Source organism: Aptenodytes patagonicus, chromosome 14, assembly GCF_965638725.1.
Source record: "Aptenodytes patagonicus chromosome 14, bAptPat1.pri.cur, whole genome shotgun sequence".
Taxonomy (NCBI): Eukaryota; Metazoa; Chordata; class Aves; order Sphenisciformes; family Spheniscidae; genus Aptenodytes; species Aptenodytes patagonicus.
The window spans coordinates 5916019-5936075 of NC_134962.1; the positions used below are offsets into that span (position 1 = coordinate 5916019).

Here is a 20057-nt window from a genome sequence, read left to right on the forward strand (position 1 = left end):
TGGGGGGAAAAAAAAAAAGCCTTGATTTTTATTTTGTATCTCTGAAACAGAGGAAGCATCGGACCTTTTTACTATTAGGTGTTGGATTGATTTATTTTAATCTGCTTAAGCAAACTTAACCTGGTTTTCAGTTTTTGATTTCCTAAATATTTATCCCGTTTGCTTTTCAGGTATTTCATATTAGATTTCTTTAATACTAGATATTTCTTTTTTAAAGATGGCTTCTATTAAGTGCCTTCCAAATTAAATCCAGCAGAATGATATGCTTTGAGACACAGCAAAATCAAAGAATATGATAATCAGTCATCAAAATCTAATTTCTGCTTTATCTGGGCTTGCTGCATTCGGTGAGTAACATTAGAATTTAGCCTTATGCCACAAAACCGCAGGCTACTTTCTATGTAAAAATCTGCCTCATCTTGGCAAAACACTAAAATTCAAAATTAGAATTGATTAATTTGAAGAGTGTTTCTACAAGATGGAGATTGAAGACTTGATTTCAGAGCACTGAAATTAGAACATTTTGCCATTAGCTTCAGTGGTCAGACTGAGTCAGCAATGACAATAACTCTTCATCAACACGTTTCCCACAACAGTTGTTGGTACCAGAGTGCGCTTGTACCAAGTGTCTAAAATGACCAAAGGCAGAACTCATTTATATATAGATTTCCTAGAACTATGATCCTGTGGACCAGGGAACCAAAACAGCAAGGGAGAAGCAAATACAGGAAGTAATGAAGTTCTGGGTTTTTTATTTAAAAAAAAAAAAGAAGTTACATTCTGCCCAAGAATCAAGTATAGCCACAAAACCAAAATGAAAAACGTTGCTGCTTCTCCCTTCTGCATTAAGCTTTCCATGAGGTCTTTAATCAAAAAGACTCATGCCTAAACCAGATGTGTACCTCATTGTTGGAACTCCATCTAAAACCTAGCACCAGTTCTCTCCAGAGATCACCTCCGACACAGGGAAAGGTGTAATTCATCAGAACTCAGCTTGACTTTATCTGCAAAGCAGCCAAAAGTGTGTGCTGGGTGGGATTTTTCACCATCAACACTGGTTGAGCCAAGAAATGTTTCCACAGGCTGACGCTTGAACCACCGGGCAGGGACCAGCACTGATTAAAACTTGGTCACTCTGTTCCCAACTCCGCTGCAGACATTACATAAATTGGGGCAAGTCATTTTCCGTGCGTGTCCAAGCCAAACTAGTGCTTCTAAGCTCCTTGTGACTGGCTTATACAGAAACTAATGCTATGCATCCCTGATTACCGTTGAATCAAACAAACGAAGTGAATCAGTGTAAGTTCTTCAGAACTACCACAAACCATTCAGTATAAGCTGTTGCCCTGCTAGGTCTGTTTTCAGACGCATGAGTGCTGGGAAAAGGAATTTGAACGGAGTAATGATGTCGCACACAAACTTTTGGAGCACTCGGTGTTCTCAGAAATGTAAATAACACCATGAAACACCACATGGGATATGTAAGCTGCTTTAATAATAATAAATTTATGAAGTGGCAAGAAGCCACTCTGCTTTGTAAACCGATTTTACTCAATCACAGTCCCTCTATTTTTTTCCTCATTTAACATGAATACATTCTGTAATTTGTATGTGAAAGATTTACGTAGAGATATGTTCTGGACCACTCTCGTTGATTTTACTGGTCAGAAAAACATTAAACATGCGGAAACAGCACCTTATTAAAACTATAGGCCTTTTCTCATTACATCTCCTTTGCTGCTAAGCTAAATTGTCACTGAATAAGCCAAGTCTACAGAGGTTTTTTTCCTTGTCCTGTGTTCTGAGATGTAGTGGGGCCTGCAGAAACGTCTGATAAAACCTCACGTATAATAAGTAATTCAGAAGGCTTTGTAAGCAATAGCTGCAGTCGCTTCTTCAGACTAGAGAGAGCTTCTCATGCATTAATGCACTTAGTTAGGTCTTGTGAGGAGCTCAGAGGAGGACGTGTCCTCTTCCTGATACAGTTAGTTGAGCCTGGACTCTGCACCACTGATATTGTTCAGCAACTGTGTGCACCAATAATTTAAAAACACCAAGAAATCAGGCTGTTTTTATCAGAAACAAGTAATAAATCTTATCATGATAGTAAAAAAAAATGGCAATTTCTGATGTGTGACATTTTCATTGCTTGAGAATGAATCAGTGCAAAGTGAGGTAACCCATGCACCCCGTCACTTAGGGCTGGGGGCGCATTAAACCAGGCGCCGCCTTTTGGAATCCCTCTCCATATCTTCAGTGGGAGAGTCTCCATTGCACCCTAGAGGGGACACCATGTTTAGCAAAGGGTCTTCAGATGCCCCTCCAAACAGGGACAGCAACAAAGCCACGCCATAGCCGGTAGCTCGTTCACCCTAGAAAAAAAACCCACACAACAATTCACATTTCAGATAGTATAATTTGAATCTAGTTTTAATTTACCTACTCACTCAACAAGAGGAGTGATGGCGCATGGCCACAGCGAATGCTCGGGGTCCCCAGCAGGCCTGCTCAGCTTGTGCTTCTGCTACTGGAATCTGTCCCGGTTAGATTAAACCAACACATCGGTTGATTCACACGAGAACAGAGCTCGCACTGACTCGAGGGTGGATTTACACTAGCATTGTTCAGGGCAGGGAATGTTCCATCCAGCACGAGCATAGATTTGGAGTATGAGCTGAGTAAGCTGGGTTTAAAAAAAAGGAGATGGGGGGAGTAAATTGGCTTGTTTTTTAAGAAAAAAGAATATACACAAGTTCCATCAAAGGGAGGAGGGGAAACCCCTAAGAGGAAACAAATGTTTTCTCTGCTGCAGGTCAGCAGGCAGGATGATCAACTCTGGTCAATCATCTTAAAACAATATGGGTGAAAATGGAAGGCTAGGACTATTGCCATGAACAGAAAGCAGGCAAGTTGTCAAAGTTCACAATAATAAAGATGTTGCTGATTAAAGTGGCCCTTAGAATATTTTAAAATCAAAATGAAAAATACGAACAGATGAAGCTACCAAAACAAAGAAATTCCCAACACAGATGAAGAGTCAATACTTTTCAAAAGAACTCTTCTCCACCTAATTCTCTCACTTTGAATTTGATTGCACAGAATTCAGAGTATCTGCAGGCACAAGCAGTTTTCTTTACCCACCTTGCTCACCCAGGAAAATGTCAGAAGTCACATGAACATACTCACTGCATGAACAGGTGCAGCAATGTCTATATGGACCCAGACCCCAGGCCAGTCGAAGCCAATGTGAGAAGCAATGAAGAGCCCAGCACAGGAGCTTGGAGTATTGTCTCGGTCCTGTAGAAATAATAAAAATACAGTTGGTCTTGCAAGAAAAGAAAATGTCAATGTTTTATTCTTGCCTACTGAAAAGACAGTTGCGCAAATCTAATTCAGAGCTTAATGAATGGCCCTAAAACACAGTCTTGCAAACCAGCTATACTGTAAATCCTTTGACTTAATCCCTGGTAGCAGTCTGGCCCTGCTCAATTCCTCTTCTGCCCAAGCTCCTTTCTGCAGTGGTTTTGGAACTTAGCACACACTGGAACTCTCATACACAGCAAAGGCAGCTGCAGCAATCCCCGAGGCCTCTGTCCTCAATTTCCTGGTTTCTGCATTCCCAGTTACTGTCTCTGTTGGTTGTATATGATCTAAGGAATACTCATCTTTACTTCTTAAACGGTCTCCATCCAGGAACTTAGCACTCATATTAGGGCCACGCTTAAAAGGCAAGCAGCCTAAAGATACCTTTGCAGCAAGCTACCTTGTTTAAAATCGATACTAAATACCAGTGTAGTGACATATAGCCTGCAAAATCCCCAGGTAAAAGACCCTGAAGACCGTAACTATACAGCCCATTTCTAAAAGATTACAGCCCACATGAAGAGCATTCAAGCCAGCTATCAACAGGCCAGCATATTATCTAGAAAACACACGAGTTTTATGTAATAAATACAATTTAAAAGGAAAAAAAAAAAATCTTACTGCCACAGAGTTCTTCATATCAGCTACAGCAGAGGTAAATTCACTGAAGTGGAGCTCAGGGCAATACACAAGAGGATGGACCAAGTCTCCACAGTTCCTGCCAGCTTTAACACAAGCCTTTTCCCACTCTTCGTTATTGGTAAGAACAGCAGCATGATACTTTCCCGTAGCAACTCCCTAGTGAGATATAAGACAAAATCAGGAAGGATTCATCTTAACTGTGCTGGGTAGGATAATTCTGTACTATTCCCTCTCAGCATTAACAGCTGCTTTCCATCTAACAAAACCACCAAGAAAAAAGTGTCTCAAAACTACTCCACAAGAAGGTAGTGTTACAAATGTAGACAAAGACATTGTAGCTACTGCTGAATCTTTTAAAATTTCTGAAAATCCATTCTGCAGTGAAATAGTCTGCATTTGTCTGGCCTATTCAAGCCACTGTCCCACAAAAATATTTCTTTATAGTTACTGAGCAAGCAAACTATATCAACTTCACAATTATTTATCCTTAGAAATAAAATTAAATCAGCAATGAATTATAAATAAAACTTCTTAACACACACAGAGGATACCCCAGCAATGTGTGTCAATCACACAGTCTGAACGTAACATCCTCATTCATTGGAAAGGTTGCTTCCTTCCAAATATACAAAACCCAGAAGCCACCATCACATCAGTTTCTCAGTAGGACAATGATGGGAAACTTTCAAAGGATTGATGTTTACACCAACGTATGCAACATTCATGCTTCTAAAATTTGCCACCACTTCTCCTGATATGAAGACCAGTTCATTTCCTAGAAAATTAAACCACAAGAATCACTGCTCATCAATATAACCTTCTACAAAACAGGAATAGATTTCAAAAAACAATAGCATTAAATTTGTACCCTTGTGTCAGTCTGTGTATGACTTACAGTGTAAGCCATTTTATGGGCAAGAAAATTTCTAATCACTATCATCAAATCAGTTTTGCTAATTATAAAGCTACTGAATTGCAAACATTGAACACTGGATCGCTTACACCAGCTGCTAATGTCATCAGAAGAATTCTATTTTTTCTTTAAGTATGCAAAAGCATAAAAGTTGCATAAAGAACAAAAAAAACCTGCTTGAATAATGCAGTTATAAATGTAACACATTCACGGCACGTGTCGCGCACAGAGGATTACAGTTTACTGGGGTTGCTGTCGGCAACTTTCTCTTGCACAAGTTTTGGAAGCCAGTATCAGTCACAATAGTTCACAGCATCTACTTTCCACCAAAGACTAGCAGGACAGAGGCAAAGAAGCGTACGATGTGCAGACAGTAAAAGGATGCACCCCCTATCCGCTAGCAGTTCTGTATCAGTACCTGAGCTCCAGTAAGAGTGGCCATATCAAGAATGATATCAGCTCCAAGATCTTTGCATGCGTAAGCTACTCCATCAGCCAGTATCAGTCTACCTTCTGCATCAGTGTTATTGATTTCCACAGTTCTAGGAAGAAGAGAGGGCATTTAATACAACAGTGCTTCAGGCTGGAAGTTAAGACTCATCTGCCTGGACTAGAATACTGGATGAGAAAGCAGACTCAAACCTAAATGTGCTTTCTTATTTGACTCTGCAAGTCTGTATGGCTGCTTATTCCCCAGCTGCAAGCATCCAGACAGAGCACACATGGAAAAGGGTTCTAATAGTACTGTCCTCGTGGTTGGGTCTACTTGTTGGGCCTGTATAACACCTAGCACGTCGAGCTGGGATTTTACAAATTACTGCCATAAGAAGAGGTATCATACTCTGCTTAAAACAAGATTCTTATACAATGGTAGCCTGCTTTTGCGACTGAGACAATATAGACTACAAATGGACACAGAAAACTGGGTGTACTGGAAAAAACACCTAACCCGAGTGCTTTAAGGAAACTTCAGCTCATGATATATGTATTTTGATGTGTATTTACATACTGTGATGGTTTTGACTGGGATAGAGTTAATTTTTTCCATATTAGCTAGTATGGGGCTATGTTTTGGATTTGTGCTGGAAACAGTGTTGATAACACAGGGATGTTTTCGTTGCTGCTGAGCAGTGCTGACACACAGTCAAGGCCTTTTCTGCCTCTCACCCCACCCCACCAGCGAGCAGGCTGGGGGGCACAAGAAGCTGGGAGGGGACACAGCCGGGACAGCTGACCCCAACTGACCCAAGGGACATTCCACACCACATGGCGTCATGCTCGGCATAGAAAGCTGGGGGAAGAAGAAGGAAGGGGGGGCGTTTGGAGCGATGGCGTTTGTCTTCCCAAGTCACCGTTAGGCGTGATGGAGCCCTGCTTTCCTGGAGATGGCTGAACACCTGCCTGCCCATGGGAAGCAGTGAATGAATTCCTTGTTTTGCTTTGCTTGCATGCGCGGCTTTTGCTTTCCCTATTAAACTGTCTTTATCTCAACCCACGAGTTTTCTCACTTTTGCTCTTCCGATTCTCTCCCCCATCCCACCGGGGGGGAGTGAGCGAGCGGCTGGGTGGGACTTAGCTGCCGGCTGGGGTTAAACCCCGACAATACCCAACAGGAAACTCTAAGCACACTTAAAACTCGCTACTAGGGCTGTCTGAAATACTAATATCAATATTTAGGGAAGCTGATGAGGGACAGGTTCACAACCTGCATGGTACTCAGATAAATAGAACCAAAGATGTTTCCTCTCAATGTTTTTGTGAAAAGGATAGATACAATCTTACTTTCCAGAGTAAAGAACATGAATGTCATCAGGTCTTGTTGCACGTGGTCCGACTGCATTCTCGGCCAAACAAAAAACAGCATGAAGATTGTCTTTAAAACCCTGTAACAACAATAGGAGAGAAATGGCTTTTGATTCACATCAAGCTAATTTTTTAGGACTGAAATCAGTGAGGGATTACGACTTCTTGACAGCAATGCCACTAATTACATGGCAAATCTGCGAGGAATGTCTTATATCTTGAAGCTAAGGCCAAGAGCTATAGAAAGCGGGTGAGGAGGTAACATCTAATACTGATTTTTAGAGTTCTCAGTGGAGAGTGAATAAAAAGCCTATATGCATGTGACAGACAAACGGGGAAGGGATCTAGAAAGCCCTTGTCAATTAAGCAGTGATCAGTACAGTCTTCTCTCAGCAGCAAGGTATCCGAATTAAAACTTCTTTTATATGCAGTGTGCAGATGTAACTCAAGGGGGTTATGTTTAGTCAAAGCAGATTCCCTGGGAAGAGCACGTTCAGCTCTTTACAGCCAGCTCCAGTAGGATCTTCACAAGCACAACTCCAAAGCCCACTGAGCTCACCAGGAGACTGCCAGGCTCACCAAAACCAAACCCTAAGTCACTAAACTACAGTACCCCTGTATGAAAATCAGCAGAATATATCTCTAAAGATGCGACACTTCGCTCATCTAATTTTAATACAACTCTAACATAGGCTCACAACAGAGATCACAAACACCACATCCAGACCGTGCAACTCCTTCACCTTTAGTAGCCACAAAGGAAAGATCCAAGCAACGGATGCTTTCAACATGACAATTACAAAGGCTTGTGCAAGGACATTACACAGCCAGTCAGGATGCTTGGGATTATTTTCCAAACCCTGTATTTTCCACTGCTTTTATTTAGTCTCCAGTAACAACAAAGATACAACTGGGGCCATTTGAGAAACTGAGCTCCTTCCCATAATTTCTGCCACACTGGGGAAGAGCCTACAGTAATAGTGGAAAATGATGGAAATAATAAATGCTAATATGCAGCCATTTGTGAACTGTATACTTTCCCTAAAAAACCAACCCCAGGTGAACAGATTCCATCTCTGAGAATTTTGTTGGAAAGTAACTTTGATCGTGGCAATCCTGGAACGTGGTGGTAACTCCATGTCTCAGTGGATCTCCCAGCTGCCCTTCAGCATCCAACCTGCATCACAGGTCAGATATACGCTACCAGGATCTATCCTCTCTCTTTCCATGTAAAACCAAAAATATCCAAAGCTAAGATGAATTGTGGTTGTTTGGGGTTTTTTTTGGGGGGTGGGTGTTTGTTGTTTTTTTTAATGTATCATTCCTGCTGGGAGGCACACAGCATTTTCAAACTCTTTCTTTTTTCCCTTAGCCTCCTCTCTTCTGGCATATCCCATTCTGGTTTACTCTGGTTTAAAATCAAGTGCTTATATGGTTATGGATGATATTTTAAAATATATGATGATTTTGTTATTTATACAATGGCTGTATTGTGTGGAGGGATCCTAGGACCAGAAAGGGAGACAGCAGCATTTAACAGATAAAAACATAGCTCCTCCTCAACTGGGATAGCTAGCCTTAAAAACATCAAATTCCTAGGGAAACCAGGGTCAGTTTTACTGTTAATCTCTTGATAGAAGTCCACACCTGAAGAAATCTGGACCTGCTGAATCAGCTCATGTTCTGAAGTCTAAAGGGCAAATGCATCAATCAAAACCTTTCAAAATAACGGGCAGCATCTAGAAGCCATAAAGTAACTTTGCAGTTTCTAGTCCAGCCAGTGGGCAAGCAGCACTGTTGATGAGATAACCTTCCATCTATGACCCTTTGCTCTTCCAAAACGGTCTGTGCAGCAAGAACCCCACTCTGTTCACAATCTCTCACCGGACTGTACCAAATTTTCCTCCTCCAAGTGGGAGATGCGGTTCATCTACTGTCAAAAAGTGCAAACCCGCTTCCAGTATCAGTTGCCTTTTCCTGAATCTCATTCCGTCTGTAGCTCTTCAAAAGCAGGATTCACTATTTTGACGTGCAGGATCAAGGATTTCAACAATTTAAGCGAATTTTTTTCTCTTCTCCCTTGTGTTGGAAAGCTCACAACGGATGAAATGCATCTTTCTAGGAAAAATCTCTTGCTTAATTTTGCTATCCAAAGCCTTTTTAAATCACATTGTAAAATTGTTGAACAGCATGTAGGCAGATATTTTCTGAAGATGGGTAATAACCTCTGCCCCTCTTCCCACGGAGCTTTCTATGCAACACACGTTTCCAACTTCAGTCTCTGTGACAAAGCATAGCTAATTTAAACCCCTTCCAGCTTTATAGTATTCTTAAGAGCATTTAAAAAAATAACAAAAAAAGTCTTGAAACGGTAACGACAAATTCTTTCCACTGCCTATCTGAATACATTTTCTGTAGGGATTTCATTAATAGGTCTTCCTACATGAGGTTGTAAAATTAAGCAGTGAGATCATTCTTTTGTTTTTAAATATAAAGGCACAGATTTCTTGTGAGGTGTGACAGCCTACGTTTGGACAACTGTATTACTGCAGTTTATTCATTGTTACAATAATTGCGTATGGAATGACAGATCACTTACGTTCACACCTACTGTGATTGTGAATGCAACTTCTCTCAGTGCAGATAATTACACACAAAACTACTTCAGAAACAAGGACTGAATCACCAAAAAAAGGTAGCAATATCCATAGCTTTCCCAGACTCTCCCAAAGCATTGTTTAAGTTCTAGCTCTTGCCCTTTGCAAACGCGTGATCTAACTTTCTGAAGGACTTAGTTATGGAAAGCTAGCCGTTTTGCCTAAGATGCAGCTCACAAATCTGTTTTCAATTTTAAGTCTCCACAGATAACTGCGAAGTTTACAATCTTTCCACATCAAACATGCTGCTAGGGCCAAGGCACAGAGCTAAACTGTTGAGAAATGGGAATTTGGCACTGATCATCCCCTGGACAAAGCTTCCGTCAGATCTATGCATTAATCTGCAGCAGTAAATGTTCTTTGAACTTTGGATACTCCTTGGAGGCAATAGCTGCTCTGTCAGCAAGACTCAGTCACTGGATTTGTGGAGAGGGCAGAGTTTTATTGGCAGCAGCCACTTCTTTTCCCCAGTTCATATTGTTAAAGCGCAATATGCATTTTTTTAATTCTTCATATTTCAATACCTGGCTTCCTCTCAGCTCCCCTACTACTTTCTGACCACAGGAGCAAACCAACAAGCAGCTCCTGATGAGACCAGAGCTGCCACTTCCCCAGTAGGTTAATATTAGAACTGGCACAGTATTCGGAATATGGACAGACTTCGTATCCCAGAGTCACTCATCCCCTTTTTTGCCAAGGGGACGACAGCTGCCCCAAATCCCACAGCTTAAACAAAGTCAGCAATGGATAACTCAAGCATAAATCTGATTCAAGGAACTAGAAACCACTCAATCCACAGAACAAACCCTGAAATTCAAGAAGGACTCTTAAAAAAAAATTAGCACTCAAGGAATTTCTCACAAGTCTCAAGATCCCGGTAAAGATTTGAAAGATTTTCCTGAAATAGCAGGAAGAGCAGCTCAAGATCACTAACAGCAGTGCCAGGTCAGAACTTCGGGATTAGACTGGCCCCCATATCTGGGAATATATCCAAAAGCCAGATTGCTCCCTGGCAATACTGGGCTACATGATATCAATTAACACATTTTACTTACTTGCTTTACAGTGGCTTTGAAGGCACCCAAAATAGCAGCTGCTCCACCACAGTCTCGTTTCATTCCAGGCATAGTAGTCTGTTTAAACAGAACCATAGAATTTTTTTTTCTTTAAAAGAGAATTTCACAGTAATGCCTGCTAAAACTAGTATTTCTGATGCTTCTGTAACTCTGGTCTTGACAGTGCTCAGCCGTAACAGAAACACAGAACACAGGCATCCGCTTATTGGTGGATCTTCCTTAGAACTGGAAAATACTAAACCTCTGCTGCTAATTTGTTAGAAAAGAAAAAAGAAAAAGGTTGTTTACAAGATTCACACTGAGGCCAACTGAAATGGGTTTTGGATCTGTCTCCAAAATCAGAAATTAAACATCTTTGTTTCTAGCTTTCTCCTAGCAGTGGGCAATACTTGAAGGACAAAATATCAGATAGCTATTTAGCTGCTCTGTAAAGTGTTCCTTGAATCCTATTTGGTCTTCTCCCCTGGTAGTTTGTGTCCATATGGATGACAGTAGGTCAAGTGTTTACTCAAGTAAATATTCTTTGGTTTCATACAGACATTAACTGAATTATTTCCATCAGAAAACAACACTGTAAGCAAAGCCAGCAGAAGAACAAGTGTTTATGTACCTTTCCCTTAATGCTGAGTCCTCCAGTGTCATACACGATACCTTTGCCCACCCATGCAATGGTCTGTGTAGCACCATCTGGAGTGTGACTGAGAACTGCTAGGGCTGGAGGATGCAGGGCTGCCTTGCCAACTCCGTAGATACCTGGAAAACAGAGAATTAAACCACTTGTGGGGAAGAAAGACTGTGGGGAGCAACCTGTGGCTATTTTCTGTAAAACATCTTGGAATACTATGGGCAATAAAACTGTTTCAGAAATGTGCAAGTAAAACATTACAATGGAGATGGCAAAACATTCCAATTAACTGCTAGGAAAAAAGCTGAATTTTCAACAAGATATACCTCCAAAGCCTCTCTCTTTCAGCTCCTCATCTCGAATAATGGTAGGAGTAATCCCAAGATCCTTGCCAACTTTTTTGATTTCCTTAATCATTAAAAGAAAAAGGACATTGTCAGTCAGTCATCAGAAGGACACGTTTGTGTCTTTCCACACATATGGGTACCCACTTAAGGGTTTTGTGTGATTTTTGCATGCATACACATACAAACATTCACAATTTTGGGAGTGGTGCTGGTTTTCCAATGGCCTAATTCCACTGAGACATGCTTGACTTACTATGGCATGAAATACAAATTTGACCTTTAAGCTCCGCCAATAAAAGAAATCTTCAGAGGTAAATGCCAGCTGTTCACTCTATTGGATCATGCAATAGGACAGGAATACTTTCATTCTCAGCAGCTTTCCAGATCTTTATGATGAAACTCATTTGGAAACATGTCAACTTCTGTCCCATAATTTCAGAAACTCTTATCACCATCAGGCTTAAGACAACACTAGCACTGGCAAAGAAGCCAGTGTCATGACCGAATCAAGAATTCACGTCTTCTGACTCCCGGTGCCTTACCCCAAGTTGTACACTCTGCCTCCTTCCAACTTAGCAAAGTTCTACAAAATACTAAAGGCCAAAGAAGTAGCCTCAGCATCCTTGGACAGGTTCTTTGATGTGCTTCCCACTAGCTGACATACAGGTTTTGCTAAGAGATAGCAACATTAGTTTTTGATTACTGTAGTCTAGACTTACAATTAGTAACTTTTACTCATCAGGTTTATTACCTACCTCCAGGAAGTTATCTGTGTTCATCTCATTGCATGGGGTGTCCACAATTCGAGCAGCCAGCCTGACTCCTTCTGTAGCACTTGCCAGACACTATGAAAAGAAGTGAGGACACCTGAGAACCAGCCTTGGTTTGGCTGGTTTTCTGCATAGCTTTGCATTTAGTCCTATACAGCCTACACCAGATGTGTGGTTCCTCTGGAGCACATTAATGCTTAACTGCAACCGATCACAGGCAGTTGTACAGTATTAAATAATGTCAACCAAGCTAACCATTATTTTTTTGTGCGTTAAGCTTAAGTTATTTTTCCCTGTGCTCTAATTTCTAAGCAACTGTATTCCTTCCCACAGTGAATTGATATTGCAAAATTAGTAGCCTTCTGCGTTATCAAAGGCAGACTAAGAAGGCAATGTGAGGTGGAGGGAAGAAAGATAAAAGGAAGCAAATTCAGGAAGTCACAACGAGCTTGTAGGCTGCTTGGGCTGGAAACCTGCAGAGATTACATAATCTACAACATGGGAAACCGCAGAGTTTATATATGGCAGGCAGAGTGGCTGAGCGCAATAAAGATTACTACCATAAGACATCCTGAACGGCAGGCCCATGGGGAATGTGGAATATTTCATATTTGTGTAAAACATGCATGCGTCTGTTTCCTCATTCCTATGGCAAAATGGACTGACTCTCACCTGCGCTGAGTAAAAACTTATCTAAGCAAGAGTGGGCAGAATCAAAATGGTCCACAGTGAGCATACCGAGGCATACCTTTCCTTAAAGAAGGATCCTCCTAGCCAAAAGGACAACAGGGGCACCAGACACTAAGCTTCAACACTAAGCTTCAACTTTTAACTCCTGTGAATCAACAACTTGAAACAAGAAGACTAGGTGGAAGGAAACTTTGTTCAAGCTTTCCAGTAGCCGCACTACACTGAAGACCACACACAGCAGAAGGGTGAGTCAAGATGGGTTTCAAAGGAATCTGATGTCTTGGTTAGTTATTCGTGCTGAGGTATCTGAAGTTTGGCTTGGCCAGACTGGCCTAAGGACTCTCTACATTCCATATCCCAGCAGACTCATAAACCCTGGCTTGCTTTGGAATGGTGCCCGATTCCCTACAATTACTTTTGATTGCTTTACTTCCCCTAAAGGGATAAGGACCTCCTCAGGAGCCAAGCTAGGTTTGAAGTGATTCACCGTTAGGGCCACACAGGTAAATGGAGGTGCTCTAACCCAAAGGTCAAGTCCGAGGGAAACAATAGGACTTACAAAAATAAGCTGTGCCTGGGTTTGGCTTCCAGGGTACCCAAGAGAACCTGGATAATGGCAGCCTTTAATAAGTGCCTTGTAAAACTGTGACAATCCCTGCTAGTCCTCACCATAAAATATCCTGGACAATGCAGTAAGTGCAAAATGCAGCAACATGCCAAGAGAGAGGTTTAGCTAAAAAAATCCTACCACTTGCCTTTTCCATGCTCTACATTAGCTGTCTGGTGCTGGTTGAATTTAAGGGGTGAAAACGTAGCTTGGAGGAAGCCAGTAATAGTTTTGGCATTGACATCAAGGGGAAGAACAGGAGGTAGAAATAATTTCAGCTTTGTTTTTTAGTTATAAATAACCCAAGTGGCTTGGAATCTACCTATCTGAAGGAACTATTTTTGACACCAGTTACGTTTTTTCTGATTTGGGGCATGGAAAAATTGAGTGATCAACAGTTGTACTCATAGCACGTCTGCCTTTGTCACTTTCCTGAAAACTGGTCTGGCATCATTTGCTGTGGCCAAATCAGTTCATAGAGTAAGGACAAAGTATGGAGGAAAAGATACTGAAAGAAAAAAAAGAATACCCTAAAGCTGCAATTCTGTGAATTTCAGATGCAGCAACACTGTATCCTTTGTCAAATCCATTGCCAAAATTTGTATTTTAAGGGATAAAATAATATAACTTCATGTATATTATATGTATAACCTCACTGACTGATCAGCTAAGTGAGTGTCCATCTGTACTGAAGCACAGAACCTGGAGCACTGAACGGGAAGTTGCCTAACAGCTTAAGTGCAAACCTTGGAATAGCTTTTAAGTTAGGATCTTGAAGAGGAATGACCTAGCATACTAGAAGTTACCTGATGCGGAGTTTCCTCTCTGTAATAGTCAGGTGCAAGGGAAACAGTCTTTGATTATCTGCTACTGAAAGATGACTTAGATGTATTTAACTGTTACATATAGCTCATCTCCAGGCTGTATCATTTCTTGGGGTCTTGTTTCTGGCTACAGTTCTGCTAGAAAAACTCAGCCAAAGAGGTACATCAGATAGAAATATCAGAGGCCATATGTGATCCCAAAACAAGCAACTTTTAGCGACTTCACTGTAATATTCACCTGCACAGCCACATACAGTTTTTGCCCGGGTAAAAGAAAGTGAGAAGCCCACACACCGAAGGCAATGTAACATTAAAGGCTAAAAATACACTACTTGCATCTATGATAGACATGAGAAAAGAGACATTTTCTTTGTGCTACTTGTTTGGCGTTTTCCACCCTGAAATCTAAATTCTGAATAACATCTTCAGCCTTTGCTGCAGTAATATGTTCAATATTTCTACTCACAGGTGCTGTGAACTGATCAATTTCGAGGAACTTTGACCTAGGATAATTTATTACTTTAGATACAACACCTATTCCATATGTAGCCTGAGACAGATGTATTTGTGCATGCAACAAATTGAAGAAAAAAAAAAAAAAAAGAAATATTTCAGGGAATAATGGAAAAAACTGATGACGGAAAAAACCAAAATCTTACTTTTAGTGTTGCCACTTCTATCGGTCCATTGTTTTGTCCAACCAGGAAAAACTCTACCGCTACCGTTTTCTTCTCTGTGCGTCTCGATGCACTGGACCGATGTGTGAACAACGGGAAAGCCCTGGCCAATGCACAAGCAGAAGCAAAGACTTCAGACCGCTCGCAGACCATCTGAAACACCAGCCAGAAGACAATCAAGTCAGACAACATTAGGGATGTGAAAGACTATGTTTAAAAGGATCTGTTACCTGTGATACTGGTGAAGAGGGGGGGGGGAAAAAGGGGGGGGGGGGGATAACTGATGTCTGAATCAAGACATACTCATACATCATGTTTTACACGGATGGAGTGGCAGTACGAAACAGTACTACATTGAACTGGTTCAGTTCATTTCCCATACGGAAACGAATTACACTGCTGGACTTGACTGTGTGGGAATTGGGACATCCTTGTAAGGGAGCTGGACTGCTTTAATTATACTAGTGCAATTAACACAGCTTAGCCTACAGATCAAGACCAAAAAAGCATGGGAACCATCAATATGTGTTCAAAACAAATGAAACAGAGAGAGAAATGATATGAGAATGTGGCTAATATTAACCCAAAAGCTTTTTAACATGTAGAATATTTTTCTGAAGTTCATTACAGAAATTACCAATGGAAAGCAGTTTTAGCTAAACATTTTCAAAGTTACCTATAAGGGAGAAAAATTAAGTAGAGTTATTACTCTTGCAAGTAAGTTTTCCAAGTGAAGAGTATAATTAGATTTTGTTACTGACACTTGACTATGTGAGTCTTCTCTAACAACCTAGAAATCTGAATTAATCTGGAGAAGCCACAGAAACAAATAACAAATTCATCAGGCTCATAGAGAAGATGACCAAAGCAGTCCCAAGAGCTTGTCCTGCTCCTCACACTGGAGCATTAGTTTGCATTAAGACTTTTAAAACGCACTGAATAACACGAACAAGGCACCTTAAATGGGTTATGCAATATAGACGTAGCACCCTGCATGCAGGCTACGTCAATGTTCTAAAGCATGTGCTAATGTCATAAATCCTAGTTCACAAAAAGCCACTACCAGTTCCCTTTGCATGGATATTCCTCGTTGAAGACATTCCATACATATCCAACCTTAATTCCCTCCAGCTGCTTGAGCATGCATAGGCTACTACAGTTAGATCTTGTTTACGCATCAGTGCAAAACCACTTACAAATGTCAGTATAACTGTATCGGTAAAACTTGCCCACCTCCAGTCTCCTTGGATACAGCTAAGATCCTGAAAAGTCAAGAAAATACTCGACTAGACATTTCACCAGAAGCATTTTCAAACAGCCACTTACAACAATACATCTGTTGACACCTCCTGGAAGGCAATTTCTAACCAGGCGGGTGATGAACTGAGCTGCAGATGGACTATTGTGTCGGCTGACCCTGGAAGGCAAAGCAGCCACAGTGGCGTAATTCAGGTAGAGAGGACAGCTGTCGGTGGGGTTTGGATTCAGAGTGCCTAAAGCGGATTGCCAGACCTGGGGAGAAAAGAATTTAAAGAACTGTATCAGACTTTTCTTTCCATCTCATTCCCGCTATATTTAGGCACTCTTTAATTACAGGATTTTAGGCATTGGATGCAAAGAATTGTGTGCGCACTTTTAAATGCAATAACCTCTAGAGTGAAAAGGAACACGAAATACAACGAACCTGTTTATTAACCAGAAAATACAAATGCGCTTTCCGTTAGAAGCATCTCTTTTAAGCCATATGAATGACAATTTTAAAACACACCATGTAGTGGAAAGGCTGCTTCATAGCTTTTTTAAGTTGAGACAGTTTTCCTAGTGATGGACTCATTTCCTAGTCCTGAGTTATTGTTTCACGTAGCAGTTTTATTAAAAACAAACAAACAAAAAAGAAGGCTAAATATTGTCGTAAGAGACCGGGGAGTCCAGCAAAAAACGCTGCCAAACCTCTAGCGACCTAAAAGCCGCGATGCAAAACATTTACCATTTTACCACAAGCCATCAAGACCACCTAAATAAAACCGGGCCCGCACACCCCGCCGCAGTAGCTGAAAGCAGGGGAGGGGGAAGCGCTGCCCCCTCCAGAGTTCCCCCCGTGCAGGGAGCGAGGCTCAGCCTCCCGCCGGCCATCTGGCACCTGCGCGGGCGCGTTTCGGTAACGACGTTAACTGCAGACACCCCCGTGTCACCTCGGAGGGAGGCAAAGCGCTTTCCGCCCGCCGGGGCGGGCACAAGGGCTGTGGGAGCGAAGCCGCGGTGCTTCGCCCGCCGGTGGGGAAGGGCTGCGCAGGTCCCCCCCGCCGCAGCAACAGGCTCCTGCCGGACCCCGCCGCCGTCCCCGCTGAGCGGGGCGGGGACCGGCTCATTTCCCCTTTATTTTTCCGTTCAGGGCCGCTCCGAGAGGGTTTCACGGGGTAAAACCCGCCGGCTCTGGGGTTCAAGGCCGGGTTCCGCCCCCGCGGGCCCGGCAGGCTCCTTCCCCGCCCGGCCGGGCGCCGGCCCCCCCTCGCCGCAGCAGGCCCCGGCGCCGCGCAGGCAGCCGCAGGCCGGGCGAGCTCCCGCCTCCCCCGCACCACGAGGCCGCTCAGGGCCGGGGCGGGGAGACGCGGCCTCGGGGGGGCCCGCGGGCGCCCCGGGGGAGGCGGTGCCGGGGCGGGGGCCGCGCTCCCCCCCGCGCCGAGGCCGCCGCCTCAGGCAGCGTGCGTGGCGGAGACGGGGACACCGCGTTCCCGCCGCGGCGCGGCCTCACCTCCTCGGTGACCCGCGGCTGCAGCTTGCCCCGCAGCTGGGCCCAGGGCAGGCGGTGGAGGTTGTGGAGCTGGCCCAGGACGAGCAGCGGGCGGCTCTGCGGGTCCGCCTCGCCGGCGCTGGCCTGGAACTCCAGCTGCACGTTCGCCATCTTCCTGCCCCCGGCCCAGCCCGGCTCGGCTCGGCCCGGCCCGGCCCGGCCGCACGGCTCCGCCCCGGCGCCCGGCGCCGGCTTCGCGGGGCGGGCACCACGGCGGCGCGGGCGGCCCCCGGCGGCCGCGCCGGGCACCGCAGGCGGGCAACGCGCCGGGCCGGGCGGGGCGCGGGACCCGGATGCGGCGGAGGGAGCCGGCCCGGTTCGCGGGGGCCTTCCCGACCCCTTCCGAAACGCCTCCCCCCCCCCCCCCCCCCCCCCCCCCCCGCTGCGGCCCCTCACAGCCCCGACACGGCCCGGCGGCCTCGGCTCCGCGCCCAGGCACGATGTGCGGCTCGTTCGCTTCGGGATTCCCCCGCACAAGGCACGCGTGTAACGGCGGTGTTCCCCCCTGCGCCGGGAGCGCTAGGCAGGAGCAAGCCTTGTGCCGGGCCTTTGTGTTTGACCCGAGCTTCACAAAACAGACGAGTGGATCAGGGGGTTTTACGGTTTCACGGGTTGTAGAGGAAAATGAAAAACCACCACACGGTGACACTGCTGTGCAAAGCGTGAGATCCCCCGCGTCCTACTGCATGCATCAAACCGTACAGAGCGTTTTCGGAGAGGGGACGGTGTAATACTAATCCGGCTCCCTCTGTGTACAACTGAAATGCAATTGTATCAAGCTGAAAGTCTCCATTTCCCCTTCATGATACCACTTTAGGATGGAAATGCTTCATTTTGAAAGTGTGAAGTTACATAGGGACAAAAATGGAAAAAGCTGAATTCCTCTTTTCCTCGTGAAGTTAAATATTGGATAAAATGTACTGCTAAAAAACATTCCAGAAACAGAAAAAAGCCAAAATATGCTCTAAGGTACAGCATGGGGATCCATTAAAAGGAAACAATGTTTTCCAAACACCAGCTTTAACAGTAAATTTAAATGTTTGTTTTAAATATAATAGGGTATTTTCCCTCATTTTTTTTTATATTTGCCAATCACCTCCTATTAATGTTAGGCCAGTAGGGAATCGATGCTCGTTAATCTGCAGCTATGAAAGCTAGGAAAATCTGAACATCATGAAGGGAGTGCACTTCCACTTATACTGGAAACGTGAATGCTGATGCATATAATGGAAATACATCTAAAAAGAAACAAAAATATTAGGTTGAATTGCAGAAAAAGCCTTAGAGTAAGGTCTTATTTGGTCTCTGAAGGGACGTTATGGAAACTTTATTGCCCAATACATTTAAAATTAGCCTGAATAAAAGATCTAGCAAAATCTGTTGCAGGGGTCAGTCGTGCACCCTCACAGACTGGACAGCATTCTTCAATAAACAAGCTCCGACTCCCAACTTTTATGAGTCTTTACTGAGCAACAGAACATAAACCGTTTAGGGACTCACTATTATTCCAATACATATAGTCAGGATGGGAGATATGAAAGACAGTAACACACAGCAATTATTTCAGGATTGAGACATTTGAAAGATTCAACCAGGCAGTAAGCTGCTAGACACTGAGTACAAATGCTGCTATTCCTGCTACTGCAAGAGTATCAACACAGCGCTGTCCCCGAACCCACGTTATCTGAAAGGTAAACAAAGCAGTAGGAAATACTCATCTAACCCTCGATCCTTCCTTCATTAAAGTTAAGGACAGCAGAGGAGAGTCCTACCCAAGGCAACAGACTGACTGGGAAAATCAGTTCTAGCTACAGCACGGAAACTTTCTATGTATGTTCCGCTAACAGTAGCTGCAAACGTTTCTACTCATACGAGCCGCAGTGGAAGCTGCAGCATGGACCAGCCTTCCATGGCCACTCCAATTAGAGATCCTCTACAAGTATTTATGGATTAAGCCACTCAAACATAATCCATCATAATTAATATGCAACATCATAATGGATTCCCTGTTTTAATGAATTTTAATTTCTCTAGGAAGGCTGTTGGGTTTGGGTTTCTTTGGAGATACTAAATACACATTTTTTCCAACAAAATAGTTTCACTGTCACCTATCCAAGAACTTACATTTTGCAAGGCTGAACCAAAAGCAAGGTTTCCAAGGATTTAAGCAAAGGAGATAAGACCTTTGTGTTGTGGTAAGTTTCGTAAAAGCAAACCTTAAATCAATACAATCTAGGCAGCCTCAGTGAATGCTGCATCAATTATATTCATT

General features: G+C 43.4%; 1 protein-coding gene across 1 annotated transcript; it reads right to left on the reverse strand.

The window, feature by feature from the left end:
• Positions 1–735: 735 nt before the first annotated feature.
• Positions 736–17959, reverse strand: NPEPL1 (aminopeptidase like 1). Its single transcript, XM_076351742.1, has 12 exons — positions 17747–17959; positions 16321–16506; positions 14977–15147; positions 12182–12271; positions 11406–11487; positions 11065–11207; positions 10434–10511; positions 6701–6801; positions 5337–5460; positions 3985–4161; positions 3187–3297; positions 736–2372 (listed from the first exon to the last, which is right to left on the reverse strand). The coding sequence occupies exons 1-12, from the start codon at positions 17894–17896 to the stop codon at positions 2214–2216; spliced, it is 1572 nt and encodes a 523-aa protein (XP_076207857.1). The 5' UTR covers positions 17897–17959; the 3' UTR covers positions 736–2213.
• Between the last annotated feature and the right edge of the window lie 2098 nt (positions 17960–20057).

Bases quoted from the DNA above. Each gene is read 5' to 3' on its own strand.
- NPEPL1 (XM_076351742.1), bottom strand. From the start codon at position 17,896: ATGGCGAACGTGCAGCTGGAGTTCCAGGCCAGCGCCGGCGAGGCGGAC. The intron at 16,507-17,746 runs GTGAGGCCGCGC...TTTTCTCCCCAG, and splicing joins AGCCGCGGGTCACCGAGGAG to GTCTGGCAATCCGCTTTAGG. The intron at 12,272-14,976 runs GTAAGATTTTGG...TTCTTTTCATAG, and splicing joins TAGAAGTGGCAACACTAAAA to TGTCTGGCAAGTGCTACAGA.